This window comes from Seriola aureovittata, chromosome 2 (assembly GCF_021018895.1).
Source record: "Seriola aureovittata isolate HTS-2021-v1 ecotype China chromosome 2, ASM2101889v1, whole genome shotgun sequence".
NCBI classification, from domain to species: Eukaryota; Metazoa; Chordata; class Actinopteri; order Carangiformes; family Carangidae; genus Seriola; species Seriola aureovittata.
This window is the reverse complement of record NC_079365.1, coordinates 29,902,140-29,917,500: the sequence shown is the minus strand read 5'-3', so window position 1 is coordinate 29,917,500 and position 15,361 is coordinate 29,902,140. Positions and strand designations below refer to the sequence as shown.

The window sequence follows — 15,361 nt, the reverse complement described above, 5'->3', positions numbered from 1 at the left end:
AACACTAGCTAAACTCTTTAGATCATGAAACCAACGGACACTGCTCATGTTTTCCTTTTGTACCTGCAATACCAACAGTGGCCACTAGGACAAACTCTCCTCACAGCTCAGCGTCTTAGGTTCCTTTCTGCCTCCGCTGGACTTTAAGAGACTCTATAACAAAAGATGACGCATTATAAGCAGCGCCAGTGGTATGAAATGCTATCCACTTCCTGTCTCCTAAATGGGCGGGGTCATGACAACAATACAACACTAGATACAGAAGGAATTTGTGCCTGATTTTGCTGCTCGTTTTTATGCCTCACTATACTATGATGTTTTTATGCCTCACTATACTATGATGTTTTAATGTCTTACTAAGGTGGACGGACAGATCTAGAAGTTGATGATGTCAGTTTAAATTGAAAATTTGGTTCATGTGAAGTTAAAGAGAGAAAACACGGCATTAAAAACAACAGCAAAACAGAACTTTTTTTATTGGTCACGTTAAGAAAATCATACTTAAAAATCAGCATCGTCGTTAACATACAGTTTACAGCTCTCAGTACGCACAGGAACAAGGCATCAGACCTTTACAGCGTCACACACTTACAACATGCAGCTTCACCGGCCTCCTGAAGCACAAAGCAGCGTTTTCTTTCACTGTGAGTCGGGACCAAAGGTAAGAGATTTCTCTAAATGATGACACAGATATATTTATATTTGTTCGATCACTTATTGAACATTTAAAATTTTCCATATTCCATACATTCAATCCTTATTTGAGGAATGTTTATCTGGAGTGTGATTGTATAGATTCGCAAAATGGTAACAAATAATTGTCACAAAGAAACATGGATCCAATTATGACATGATGACATCATGATGACATCATTTTAACGACAAACTACAGTTAAACACTCTACACAAGTGACTGTGCTCTTCACACCATCTGGCAAACCAGGTTTCTGTGCAGTTGAGGACATTTCAATTAGAATTTGATTGTTCTTTCAATCAAAAACAGAACAAGATAAAACATGTTACAGACGATTCATCGACTGAAATAAAATAAAAATGAAAACAGGAGTTGTTCTTCACTCTTCTTCACAGTTGCTGATTTTGTAAAGCTGACAAATATTTGATCCAAAAGTACAAATCATATAAAGTCGTCTTTGAAACATGGCTTTAGACAAAAGAACATTCCTGTTTCATCAGACAGAAGCTTCAAACTCCCACGTTTCTGTCGGGGAGTAAAAGTGCTGCCTGAAGTCGTATTCACATTGTCACAGAAAAAAACAGCATCTCCTCCATTTTGTTTCAGCTCTTCACCCAGAGTTCACATTTGTTGAACTTTGACCTGCAGTCACCGGTGTCTCTCAGTGAGTTCAGGCAGAGCACTGTGGCTGATACGCTTCACAATGATTGGCTCATTCACAATCTGTGTGGCCAACATCCAATCATATTCATGCAGGTGTCCACTGAGGACGTTACAACCTGGTGCGGTTTTGAAGCTCAGAGTGAGCTGCTCCACAGTCGCCATCTTGACAGTGTCTGACTCCGCCCCTTAACTCTCAGCTATTCCAAATATGGTCAAAGAGGAGGGGCAAACATACACTCACCCATGTCACCCAAATAGGCCACACCCTCAATTCTCCATAACTTTAAGCCTTAATAAAATTTAAAGGGTTTGTACCAGGCTGTAAACTTGTTTATTTCTGCTGTAAATTTGGACATTTTAACATGGGAGTCTATGGAGACTGACTCACTGTTGGAGCCAGACTCTAGTGGTCGTTAGAGGAACTGCAGTGCCGTTTAATACAGCGCCACCAGGAGTCCTGGGGCGGTAAATACTGTACAAGACCGATGTTTTTCCACTGTAATGTGAATACGCCTGAACCAGATCAACTGTGTGAAAGTTTTCCTTTGATTAGTTGATCTGAAAACAGAAAATATTGTTTTATATTTAAAATTGTTTTCAACTTTTCACCACAAAGATTCTTGAAGAAGTGGACGACTTTAAAAAGATCAGAAAAAGTCATCACCTGTTTTTCACAGAATGTGTCGAGAAAAATGCAAAAAAAAAAAGCAAAAGAGCTCTAATCATATTAAACCTCCGTCTGCTTTTTAACAGTCTCAAACCCTGGTTTTACAGTAATATCATTTAGGTCAAATATCTACAGACACACTGATTTCCTTATATTAACTCTATCATCCATAAACATTTCCACCAGCTTAAAGAAAAACTAATGACCTTTCAAATAAAAGTGACATATCCCTTTAGTTTTCATTATGCTATTTGTTCTGTGCTAAACGTTACTTTCATTGTCATATATCGATTTCAAAAGATTCACAAACAGAGACACGACGTCTTTCTCAGGCCACAGGATACATTTGTTTCATACATTTCATAAACTTTAATATTCATCATTTCCTTCTGGTTTTTAAAGCGATATTTCACCTGGACAGAATAGTTTTTATTCATTTAAATTCATGAAGAGTCGGCTGCTAACGGAGGATAACCCAGGCCATCTGTTACTCTCTTGTTGCTTTTATTTTGAAGGCTTTTCTCCATATTCACTTTTCTTAAAAGGTGACTGTAGGTTTGTTTAGTCACTACGACTCATGAGCAGGTGGTAATGATGATAATAAATACTCTTTAAATAAATTCAAAGGGCAATAAGTTAATTTATAATATTCCCCGTGTGAAATATCGCTTTATTAAATATACATCTTAGATAAACCTCTGTACGTTCAGGACAGAATAAGAAATAAAAGAACAGGAATGTTTGTACATGTGTGTTTCCACTGAAATCATGTGACTGTTTACACCATGTGAACCGTGCGAGCGACACATTTATCGTGATATTGCGTGACACTGCTGCGTTGGCGCCACCTCCTGCATTACTGTGTTTATTTTGTACATTCATTGAGTCTCTGAGTAAAATGCTACTGCTGTGTGTTACATTTGTGCATATTATATCTGTACATAAAGGGAAGCGTCCGCCTGTGAGGAGGGAGGACGTCGGTCTGGCTGTGTTCAGTGGTCGGTTTGATTACGTTGATGATGTTAAGCACAAACTGATGTTCTTCTCTATTTTCTGTGTGTTGTGGTTTATTTTATTTGATGTTAGAGGTTTTCAGCAGGAGCTCGTTCTCCTCGGCTCTAACGACCTTCGCTGGTTGTTTCTGCTGCGGCAGGATGTGTAGTGATTAATGAGTTTAAGCTCAGGGTCAAAACCCTGCTCTCTGCTGAAGTGTCCTTGAGTAAAGTACTGAATCGCAAGCAGCTGTGGGAACACTGTGCTGCAGCTGACCTCTGACCTCTGGCCCCTCAGTATGGGGGGGGGGGTTTAGTTCTTGGAGAGGACACTCGCTGTTTGAGTGGCCACAAGAGGTTTTCAGACACATCTAAAATGTAATTTATGTGTTAAGTTTTTATGCATTAGCATAGTGAAGTTATTTGTGTTTTATCCTCCATGTCTGTCTCTACTCCGTCTTGTTGAATTAAACTTCCACCTACAGACGAGTTGTACTAAAATTCTTTTATTCCCTCACAGACGGACTGTGTCTCCTCTGTCATGTCCTCACAAGGACTTTCCATGACACCCGAGAACCGCTCCTCCAACCATCCTTGATATAAATAGACTATTTCTATGGTAACGGAGTCATCGCGCTGCCGACAGAATAAAGATTGATTTTCTCTGTGTGTCTTTGGCTGAGCCGCTCGTGTTCGGTCTTGACATTCAAACGCGTCACAGAGGAAGAGAGGAAAACGGCTTCAGTCTTTTCAGATGCACCAGACTCACGTGTCCGTCCTCCGTCTTCCTCTGCTCTTCAACATCCATCCATGGATGCTCTGTGTTACTCTCTGTTCTCCCTCTCACCCACCTCTCTCTATTCACCAGCAGTTCACAGTTCACCTTCAGTCTGATGAAGGGAATTAATATGGACGACGTGCTGGGATCAGTGACAGACAACACACACCTTCAATAGCAGGTGGAAATGGTGTCATTCAAAAGAGCAAAATCCTGGTTCTTTCATTCTTATTGATAAAATTTGTTATTTTATAAGATTATTATTATTATGGATATAGTCTTGCCTTATTTGCCCAGGTTTCCAAGATGTCTGCCTTTTCACAATACAATGAAAGTGAATGGAAAATGATTCAACAGGATCATGTCTTAGAGTTACTATGAATTACCCACAGACCCAGCTGTCAGAAGTGTTTATTGGATGCACTTTTTTATCTAAGAAGTAGTTATAAAAATATAAAAAATAACAAAAATTAAAAAGAAAATCTATAAAAAAAAAATCTTTTTATGTGTTCTGCGTGAACCATCCCTTTAATTCACGTGGGTATTCATTGGCTCCGGCTCCGATCAGCAGTGACCTAAACACTAACCCTAACCCCGCTGTAACACTCGGGGAACACACTAATTTTCGCCCCTTTCAGTCTTTCAGAGCACAAACACTGTAAACACACCTGTCACCTGCCCAGCACGGTGCTCATAGATCAGAAACACCGCAGCTGCACTGCTCCGGGATGAAAGAGTGAAGCTGCAGCCTTGACATAAGTTTCAAAAACACACAATGATTGGTTGAAGCGTGTAGCTGCATGTGATGACATTGTTCCCTGTAGTCGTGTGTCCTCTCAGGCAACTCGGCTGGCAGTGTAAAAGGAGTTTACCCGCATTTAAAATACCCGATTATACCTGCTGATTATGGCGTAGAAGTGAAACCACATATAAACAAACTGAAGTAGGTAGAAAAAGGTGACAGTCCTCAAACAGTTTGTCGGCATGTCAGTGTTTCTTTTCAACTACGTTAAATTCCCAATATCTCTGAGTCATAGCTTTTCCCGCTCGGCTGCTCATAATTACAGTTTAACGATGTGACATGAACAAAGCTAATGCAGCCTGGAGCTTGGAGCAGAGACGAGGAGCGAGCTACAGAGGCGTGGTGAGCTCACTTCACACAGGAGCCAACAAAGGCTAAATGCTGCTCTCCAGCACAAGAGCCAGACTCTGATGTTTAAAATTGGCAGAATCCAGTTTCTCCACAGACTTTGTGTTTCCTCCTGACCTGAATCTATCGATCCATGAAACTAAACCGACTCTGGAAACCCTTTCAAACACGTTTTCTTCCTGTGCGTCCGACCTGTGAGGCGAACCAGCGACAACAAGCGCTCCCTCTATCATGTTGTGTGTCTGCTGCTGTGCTGTTTCCCCCACTAATGAGGACCTGCAGGTTACAGCAGACCCACACTGTCCGTCTCTCTCGGCCTTCGTTAACTCAGTCGTGTCAGTTTATTCCTGTGCTGTCGTTGGCGGCCGCCTGGAGGCGAGCGGGGAAACCTGACTGTGTTTAGCTTCGTGCAGAGTCACTCCTCGTCTTCCCCCTCGAGATGAAAATCTCTCTCTTCAAGAATCAGCTCACGTCATCCAGAAACTCTGCTGCATCCTACTGCCTCTCCACGTCTTCATCCCTTCCCCTCACTCGCTTCACTTCGCTCCCCTGCCTCTGTTAAACTCTTCCTCCAAACACAGTCATAATGAAATCACAGGAACAGTTCGACTTAGTAATTTGATTTGAAAATGAAGCGAAGCTGCTGTCGTGCTCGTTGTAACTACATCACCTTAGATAGAAGTCGTCTTAAAACTTGATTTAACCCTCTGAGGTCGATGGATGTTTCTGTTAATATCCTGCAGCGTAGAAATATGGTTTAAATGTCGTTAAAATTAAATGTCTATATGACTCAAACCCTCTAAAATTAAAATATAAAAACACTTTTCATTTTAGACATTTATTATCCTTCTGTCATGGTTTGCCATGGCAGACACTTTTTGTTATTTTGTTTGGATTTTGTCACCTTCCTGTTTTATTTTGTAGTTGGTTTCTTTGTGTGTCTTAATGTTTTTACTTCCTGTCTCGGTCCTGTTTTTCTGTGTGGTGTTGCAGGTTCATGTCTCCTGTTGTCCCCCCTGTGGTTCCTGGTGTTTTGGCCTGCTGTTTAAGTTCTTTGTGTAACCCTCGTGCTTCAGTTTCCTTTTCTGTGGTTCACCAGTCGGTTCTTCTGTTATTAAACATTTTCTGCACCTCATTCCCCTGTGTGGCTGCATTTGGGTCCAGCCTTACCACAACATGACAGAACATGAACAGACTGAGGACAAACCAGAACATGAACAGACAAAGGGAAGCACAAAGACTATATAGACACGAGGGAGGCAAAGGTGATTGAACACAGGTGAAACATATTAGGGCGGGGCAGACAATCACCACACAGAGAAACAGGATCAAGACAGGAAGTAAAAACATTGAGACACACAAGGAAACCAACTACAAAATAAAACAGGAAGTGACAAAATCTAAACAAACTAACAAAAAGTGTCTGCCATGGCAAACCATGACACCTTTAAAGGTGAATTTAAGAAATCAAGAAAATGTGCTCAGACCTCAGAGGGTTAAAAAGAAATGACAACATGTCGTACGCCATTTTGTTTTACTGTTGAACTTTGGGCTCAAACTAAAAATCAACCATCAACCGGATGAAAGCACAGATGTCACACTCACAGGTTTTTAAGAGACTATAAGGCCCACAGGTCGTCTGTGATTATGACCCATAGTTATGTTTTGTTGCTAGGCGACAAGTGGTCTAAGTAATGATGGAAGGAGCAAAGGGAAAAGTGTCGGTGACGTGGTATAAAGAGAGACAAAGTCCACGTCCGTTCGATTATTGTAACCATGACAACAACTACTTATTTAAACCCAAATCACCATCTTTTCCTGAACCTAACCAGGCCATCACTGTTATTATAAGTAACCATGGCGATGAAGGTGGGTGCGTCGCCGTCGGTACAGTCGTACGCGTCTTTATTATTGTAACCATGACAACACAGGTACTGGTACCCTGATACAGAGACAAGTGTTTTCTTACTCCAGGACGCATCAGCAGAGACAGACAGGGATCAAAGTATCTGAGTAATTGGCAAATCGTTCCTTCTTAATATTAAATTCACATATAATTCACAGGTAGAATTTCATCTACTGTAAATCTGCTGCAGCTGCTACAATTAGTTGATGATTTGACAAATAATTTCTTTGTGGGCTTCTGGGTAGTAATTTGAAAATTTTGTAAGTGGTGGTATCACTATTTTCTGACATTAACCAATTAACCGATAGTAATTTCAATTAATCAATTATTTGATTTACAGAAACTATTTTCATAATTACTAGAATTTTTGAGCAAAACCAAAAACAAATCTGAAATAATTCACTGGTTCCAGTTATTAAAAAGTGGATATGTGCTGGTTTTCTCTGTATATATTGTATTTATACATGTATTATTAACTAATTAACTAATTAATATCTTTGGGTTTTGAACTATTGGTCGGACAAAACAAGCTGTTTAAATAAGTCAAGTTGGGCTCTGGGATTTTTTTAAAAACTTTTTTATATTCAATTATTCATTTTTTTTATTTTATGAACCAAATAAACTATTAATCAATGATGGAAATAGTCGTTAGTTGCAGCTGAAACATCTACTCATCGTTTGTTATTAAATTCATGTGAATGTTAACTATTGTTCATCTGCTCAGTTTCTCCTGACAGAGTTGTGTGTGTTTCTTTTTGCTTTCATTAATTAGTCGTTAAGTTGCTGCTGAAGGTTAATTAGCTGCTGACAGAAAGAGACTGGTCTGTCTGTGACAAGGTTTTCCAAACGTTGCATACCTGCGTTGAGTATTTGGTTTGTGAGCGTTAGCTTTAGCTGGTCCTCTACATCCGACACGTCTACATGTTGTATTTACAGTATATTTGTACTGTGAAATAAAAACGTGGTACATACTTTAATTAGATTAGCATGTCAGTGTGTGTGTGTGTGTGTGTGTGTGTGTGTGTGTGTGTGTAGCTACATTACCCTTGGCTAATTTGCTCACAATACAGACATTAGCATAATAATATTTGCGTATGCACAATTTACAGTGTCTGTGTTTACTCATTAAGGCATATTGTATCCTTACGTGACATAAATAACATCTGTTTACATATAATACAAATAAGTAGGCGCTGTGTCATAGGTTCATTCCAGTCAGAAGCAGCTTCTTCTCCAGATTAAGAGCTGCAGTCAGATAGAAAAAAGACTCAGAAGACACCTTGATGTTTGTTTTTTAAATGAATTAGTTTCTATTCTTTAATCTATTACCAACTTTTTTGTGGATTTTATGACGTGTCCAGTTTCGGATTCCTTTCAACTTTCAATTAATGAAACCAGAAAGTCACTGTAGCTGAAATTAAAGTTTTCTTATAACAGCAGTGACTTATAGGAGCTTTTAATGTCAGATCAAATATGACCATTCGTATGTTTTTTAATGTTTGGGAGAAGGAGCTGCTGTCAGTGGATATTTACTTGCATCATGAAACAAACATCCACTGCGACACAGTGGAAGGTGATGCTAGCAGAAACTGCTGATTAGTAAACAAGAGGCAACAGTTTTTGGGCGATGCAGCATGAGACACTGGATATGTGACGTGATATTTTGGAGGTTTTTCGTGGTTGTTATTTCATTGCAATTTTGGATTTGCTGAAAGCAACATTTCATGTGTTAAAAAATGTAATTCACTGCCTTCAGCCACCAGCAGTGGAAATGTTAAAGGAGGGAGAGAGAGGTGAGGGGCCGACGTTCACGCCTTCACTTCACAGATTTTCTCATCTAGTTTCATCACTTGCAAAATGACACATCTCCTCCAGGTGTCTGAGAATCGACTTCAAACATGTGATCCCGAGTAAATCTCTCAGAAACTGATTTAGCTTGGTGAAGACTTTCCTGTCCATCTTTTCCTTCATCTTGTTTCCACTGTGATAAAAACAGAATCGATTTGCACCTGGCCACAAAATCTTCACACCAACAAGTGAAAAAAAAACACAAAATCCAGAAGATGAAGGAAATGATGACAGACTAACAACATCAACATCAAAGCAAGTGAGTGTGCAGAAGAGCTCTTGAATTGCTGATGCCAAAGCTGCAAGTGCATTCTGGGTAACGTGTGTCACGCTCTCAACAGTCACTCATTTCACTTCTGCACCTCTCAGTCTAACACCTCGCTTCCCACCTCCTTCTGCATCTCACTGCATTTCCTTAAATAAAAGTTTGTCCCAGTTGGTGAATTAAAGCGGCAAAACACCTTAAAATACCAAATTTTAAAGATGCATGAAGCTATTTTCAACCACCAGGAGGCACAAAGTCCAGTTTTCAGTGAGTGGGAACGAATCTAGAGATTCATTGGAGGAGTGTTGCTCGCTGTGGTCGACACTTTCTGGACCAACAGTGAAAAAAAGCAACAGACAGAAACATGAATTAACTCTCCATTTGTTCCTAATAATGTGTCACTTATCTTTGTTTTTGTTCAGTGAAATCATGATTCGAGACTGATTGTGTGTTTTTTTTAGGCTGATGAGAAATAAAAGAAAAATATTGCTTACTGCAGGTTTAAATTGATTTTTTATTGTGTTTCCTGCAGGTTTCTGACACTGATGGGTTTGTTATTAGATTATTTTATGCTTTATCTTCTATACTGTTATTGTCTGTTTATCGCTGAGTGTAAATGTGACACCAGACTGGAAATATTATTTTCAAAAATGTTGCCTCAGTTTATTTGTGACAGCTAGCATCACACTTTCCATCAGCGGATATTTAATGTCTGTGTTAAGGTTAATCTTGTGATTAGGATTTAAATGTTAATTGAGAATCAACACCAGACTTTCTCAGTTAAGTATAAATCTTACTTTCTGTGGTGGAGACCAACCTCCAGCTCTGTCAGACACAATGTGCTTTTCACTGTAAAACTCAGTCTCTGATTAACATACTAGGATTTATATTAGAGCTCTAATCTTTGATACACAACCAGGCTTACCTCTCATCTTCTACTGGAGCGAGCCCTCTCTCTTTAAGTCATACATCCCTTATGATTGGTTAGAATAAATATCCCATAATCTGGATTCATCCCAAAATGCTGGGTTAAAGCTGGGTCGCTCCATCCTAAGGCCTTGTGCTCGAGATGTGCTTCTCCTGTCGGCACAAATGAGGGACCTGCACCATTCTGCGTCCCCATTTTGCAACTGAGGGCTCACTCAGAGGAAGGCAAGACAGCTAGTTGACTCCATGTGCAGCAGCTGAAGAAGAAGAAGAAGAAGCAGCACTGGGAGGATGCCTGCTCGGTCCCGGTTCTGATTTGGAGTCCAGGCCCGGTCCTGGCTGTGTGTTATTCCGAGTCTCTGGATGTTCCACCAAAAACTCCTCGCCTCCGTCCCCGCCCTCGCCCTCTCCCTCGCCTCCTCCCGCCTCTCCAGTCGCCAGCTGCTTCATCCTCAGGTTGATGGAGCCGTAAGTCCTTTTGGGTCGAACAAACGCCGCCCTGCGTCGGTACATCTCGCCGCGGCAGATGGACACCATTAGCAGCACAGACAGGAACATCCCCCCCAGAGTCAGCAGGCCCAGGCCTGCGATGATGCACTTATCCAGGTGGGAGCCCAGCTGGGCGTAGTACATCTCCAGCTTCTCCATCTGGCGGGCCGACACCGAGTCCGGGTCAACTTTGGCCTCCCGCGGGATGGTGTAGGCGATGACAACCAGGACGATCCCGCTCACTAGGAACACCAGGGCGAAGATGAAGCCATAGTCCGCAGAGTGGTCGTCAGCTGGGTTCACCTCAGTGAAGTCATGTCCGTCCTCCGGCCCTCCACCTCCTTCCTCCTCATCATACGCCCGAGGGGAGAGCTCCTGATGCTGCTGCTGCTGCTCCCCGGAAAGAAAGAAAGAAAGAAAGAAAGAAAGAGAGACAGAAAGAAAGAAAGAAAGAAAGAAAGAAAGAAAGAAAGAAAGAAAGAAAGAGAGACAGAAATAAAGAAAGAAAGACAGAAAGAAAGAAAGAAAGAAAGAAAGAAAGAAAGAAAGAAAGAAAGAAAGAAAGAAAGGGGGGGAAAAGGATAAATGAGAGTTGCATAAGATCAAGAAGAAACACAATTAAAGAAACAGTTAAAGAAAAAGAAGCTCAAAAACATGAAGAATAGATGTAAAAGCTGAAATGTTTTAGTTTCAACGCTGAGTCACATTTTAAATAATGTAAGTAAGTAAATATCTCAGTGAAGTGGCATCAGACCAACAGTGTTTATTTGGATGATTTATGAGAAAGACAACTTCAGTGTAAAGTGCCACATAACCGTAAAGTCATACCAGAATAAATCATAACAGAATTTAAATATTACTATTATTATTATCCATATATTCAGCCAAGGGCCAAAGGTGTTTAATTTCTTACAAAGCATAATATGTTTGCTGTTAATGCTCTTGCCGCCCTGTTTATCCTGTCCATCATGCTTTGTTTTATCTGGGATTCAGGGTGAGCTGATATTTAGGAGACTGAACTGCTGACGGTGCAAAGTCATGATGAGCGCGGCTTTGTATTTGCAGCCAAGTTTTCTTAGTGTGCAAAAAAAGTAGCAGGTGAGAAAAAACAAATTATCATATACCTCTTGCTAGAAATGCTTTTGGATATTTTAGTTCATATAGAGCTAAACCAAAGGTTCAGGTACCTCCTGAAACAAATCGCTTTTTAACTCTACATGTCCTGCGACAATTATTTTATTTATATATAAATCTGATTAGCTCAAAATAATAATACTACATCTGATAATTCATCATAAAGCACTCTGATATATGAGAACAGTATATGAGGCACATCATGTTGTGGCTTTACTGTCTAAGAAGTTTCTTGTTTTCTATATTAGGACATCTCTGAATAACTACCCAAAGTGGGCAACTGCTTGGGGGCTTTGGTCATTTCAGTTATTTACACCCCTGAGATATGAAAAGATACTGTGTCAGGTGAATGCAGGTGTTAAACACATTCAAATTTGAACACACAGAAATGATACACATAGTTTGAGAGTCACTGTGACTTACTTATCATCATAGAAACAAAGATGCTCCTTATACTGTAGCCCCAGAACTTGCCTGGTAGTCATCACGATTTTAAGTTTTCTTCAGTATCAAAGTCATTCATTAATAGTTGCCAGTACGTTTAATGGTATATAGCAAGCAGGACCTGTTAATATCAAATTCGGCATTATTAATTTTCCAAAATGTAAATAGATCTTGGCTAAAAATATGTGGACTCAATACGTACTATGGGCTCTGCTTGGGCTAATCGTCAACCCTGGCAACACTCCCCACAGCGACCACAGACATTTGATCACAGGAGAAACACAGATTAAGCTGCATCTTATCAAATTGAAGCATAATTATTCTTTTGTCATCACTTCAACCTGTAGCTAGCTAGTAGCTAATGGAGAAGGACTGCTGTTGCTATGGTTACCGGCAGTTTGAAACAGCGCACTAACACGGAAGGCGGTTGATGTATCTTGCTAACTAGCTAGCTAGCTAACGCTAAAACAACTTTTAATGCTGACAAAGGCATAAAATAATGGTTTTAAATCCCAGCTCCTCTGTGTCAGAACATTTGTTAAATTTATGTAAATTTAAATACTTAAGAAGATGTGAACAACTGCTGCGTAACAGGTAAATGAGAACACAGGATTAACAGACAGAGCGCGCGACCTCACTGAAAAAAAAATGGCGGCGATAAAAACGAAAATAGGAACAAACCCAAACGAAACTAACCTTGTTGTTGCTTGAAGAGGAGGCCGGACAGCTCACTGACGCAGCCGGCCCCTGATGCTGCTGCTGCTGCTGCTGGTTTTGCTCCTCGTCCTGCTGGTACGAGGCGTTCTCGAAGCCCCGGGCGGCGGGGCCCACCGTGGGCGGGGACACAGCTCGCCGGCCTCCTCCGCCCCGCAGCTCCCGGAGCTCTACGGCGTTGAAAGAGGACTCCATCAATTCTGCTGGATGTGCTCATGTCTTCACCATCATCCCGCTCTGCATCATCCTCACTACAGAGAGAGGAAGAGATGGGTGAAGGGACAAGGTAAAGATTTATAAACACAAAACATCATATAATAAAATAAAATATAATATAATATAATATAATATCGTCACCTTCCTAAAATAATGGCCTAAGTCATGTTTTGACAAAAATGTTTTTTTTGCCTAAATCACCCCCTCATGATGCTGGCCACCTCTGGTAAAATCGCCTGAATCCTCAGTTGAGGGGAACATGCAATTCTACCCCCGGTTGTATAATGGCCTGTGTCAAAAGTGTGACTCTTTTGTTGAGTTTTTTGTGTTTCCTGAAAAACCTGAAAAAATGACTTAGGCCATTATTTTAAGAGGGTGTCGATATAATATAATATAATATAATATAATATAATATAATCAACCAATAAAATTTGCATTTTTTATTAAATTACACAATTACACAATTACACAATTACACACACACACACACACAGGTGTCTCACCTTGATAGATATTATTTCCATTTTTTCCTCCTCTGATCACCATTATCGCTGCCACTTCTTTCTGTTGAGGCCAATGGAGAGTTAAACTCTATTAAAAACTTGATCATCAACCCTGTGGTACAACATCTATTTATTGGTCTGACAGTTCATTTATAGTTTTTAACATTTAAGGAAATAGTAAAAAATGCTTTGCACAGTTCAAACCTAAAGATCAGTCTAATAACATTTGAGAAGCTGGAACTTAAGCTTTTCAAAAATTACTTAAATAATTGATCAGTAATCAAATTGCTAATGAACCCTCTGTCAACAGACTAATTGATTAATTGACTAATCATTTCAGCTCCAGAGTCCTGGGTGGTTTCTGTGTGCCTAAGGAAATAATGAAACTGCCATGTGTAGTGGCCCCACACACACACACACATACAAACACACACACACACACACACACACACACACCTTACAGGAGGATCTGAAAGGGTTAGGGTTGTTATTTTTCAACATATTACCCTTACAGAGGATAAACCCACACCCTGACGGGGGGTTAACCCCTCTGAGTCCTGGGTGTGATCCACAGCTCAGGCTCCTGCCTGTGTTCAAACACAGAAACCAGTGTGAATATTAAAAGCGTAGTGTAGACTGTAATCCATCATCCTGACACAGTAAGCCTTTCCTGTATCCAGTCTTTTCCTCTATCCCGTTTCCTTTATCATTCCCTTTATCCATCCTGTTTCCTGAGGCAGTTTCATCCATACAAATGTCAGTTTTTTCTTTAAATTTTGCATTTCTGCTCCAGAAAATCTTCACGTTTGACAGTTTCTGCAGCCGGTGAATCTCCGGGGAGCTCCCGGTTAAAGTAGCCCACTGACACAGTTACCGTTTATCATCACATCAAGCCCCGGGCGCCTCGCCGCAGGGAGCCCAGTGCCCACGGGCAAGGTGTCACTGCCCCCCTCTGATGTGCACCGCGCCACTGTGACCTTGTGATGCGCCAAACTGCCAAAACCTGGACCACTACACTCCAGCTGTGTGTGTGTGTGTGTGTGTGTGTGTGTGAAGCTGTTTATGTGTGTGTGTGTGTGTGTGTGTGTGTGTGTGTGTGTGTGTGTGTGAAGCTGTTTATGTGTGTGTGTGTGTGTATGTGTGTGTGTGTGTGTGTGTGAAGCTGTTTATGTGTGTGTGTGTGTAGGAGAGATAATATCAGGATGAGCCGGGACAGATAAGCGCCACAGACTCATTCATTATCCCGACCTGACGGCGGATAACACGGGCTGAGAGCGGAGGGAGAGTCGGAGTCAGCGGATGATCGTGTTCACGGTGAAATTATAAAACCCGGCGACATTAAGCCCCGATTTCTCCATGGGACACACACACACACACACACACACACACACACACACACACACACACACACACACACACACACACACACACACACACACACCGGGGATGGATTCGGTATCCAGGCAGACGGTGGGAGGCAGCACCACCCCGCGCTGAACCCGAACAAACATCGATCATCTGCAGCGATATCGATGAGAGGACGCAAAGAGTCGATGGGTGAAAGTGATCGGAATGACAGCGGGGTCTTACCTGGTGCTGCTGCCGCGGCCGGGCGGGAATCAGGCGGCTGTGGACATCCGGAGAGGTGGATGCTGCTGGAGGATGTGAGAGGATGCAGAGGGAGGGAGAGAGAGAGAGGGAGAGAGAGAGGGAGAGAGAGAGGGGGGGGGGGGGGGACTGACCATGCGCAAAACCAACCCGTGGTTTCCTCAGCTGTTGGTGGAGCTGCTGAAGATACAAGTCTGCAAACCACTGATCAATGACAATGTGATCAATTAGTGTCTGACACAGTGGCATTGTTATGGAAAGTACAAATATAAGTATTTATCTATCTATTTATCATAATAATAATTACAAAATGGCTTTCAGATACATTTTTTAAATTTTATTATGGCAAAAAAGTCTTTAAAA

At 41.2% G+C, this 15,361-nt stretch overlaps 1 protein-coding gene across 1 annotated transcript; it reads right to left on the bottom strand.

Annotated features, from left to right (window-relative positions):
• Window positions 1-457: 457 nt before the first annotated feature.
• Window positions 458-15,081, bottom strand: tmem74b (transmembrane protein 74B). Its single transcript, XM_056396530.1, has 4 exons — window positions 14,981-15,081; window positions 13,391-13,451; window positions 12,654-12,922; window positions 458-10,766 (listed from the first exon to the last, which is right to left on the bottom strand). Exons 3-4 carry the CDS (start codon window positions 12,864-12,866, stop codon window positions 10,125-10,127), a joined length of 855 nt encoding a protein of 284 aa, XP_056252505.1. The 5' UTR covers window positions 12,867-12,922; window positions 13,391-13,451; window positions 14,981-15,081; the 3' UTR covers window positions 458-10,124.
• Between the last annotated feature and the right edge of the window lie 280 nt (window positions 15,082-15,361).

Excerpts from the sequence above, each read along its gene's own strand:
- tmem74b (XM_056396530.1), bottom strand. The coding sequence starts at position 12,866 with ATGGAGTCCTCTTTCAACGCCGTAGAGCTCCGGGAGCTGCGGGGCGGA. Across the intron at positions 10,767-12,653 it reads CCTCTTCAAGCAACAACAAG|CAGCAGCATCAGGAGCTCTC; the intron begins GTTAGTTTCGTT and ends GGGGAGCAGCAG.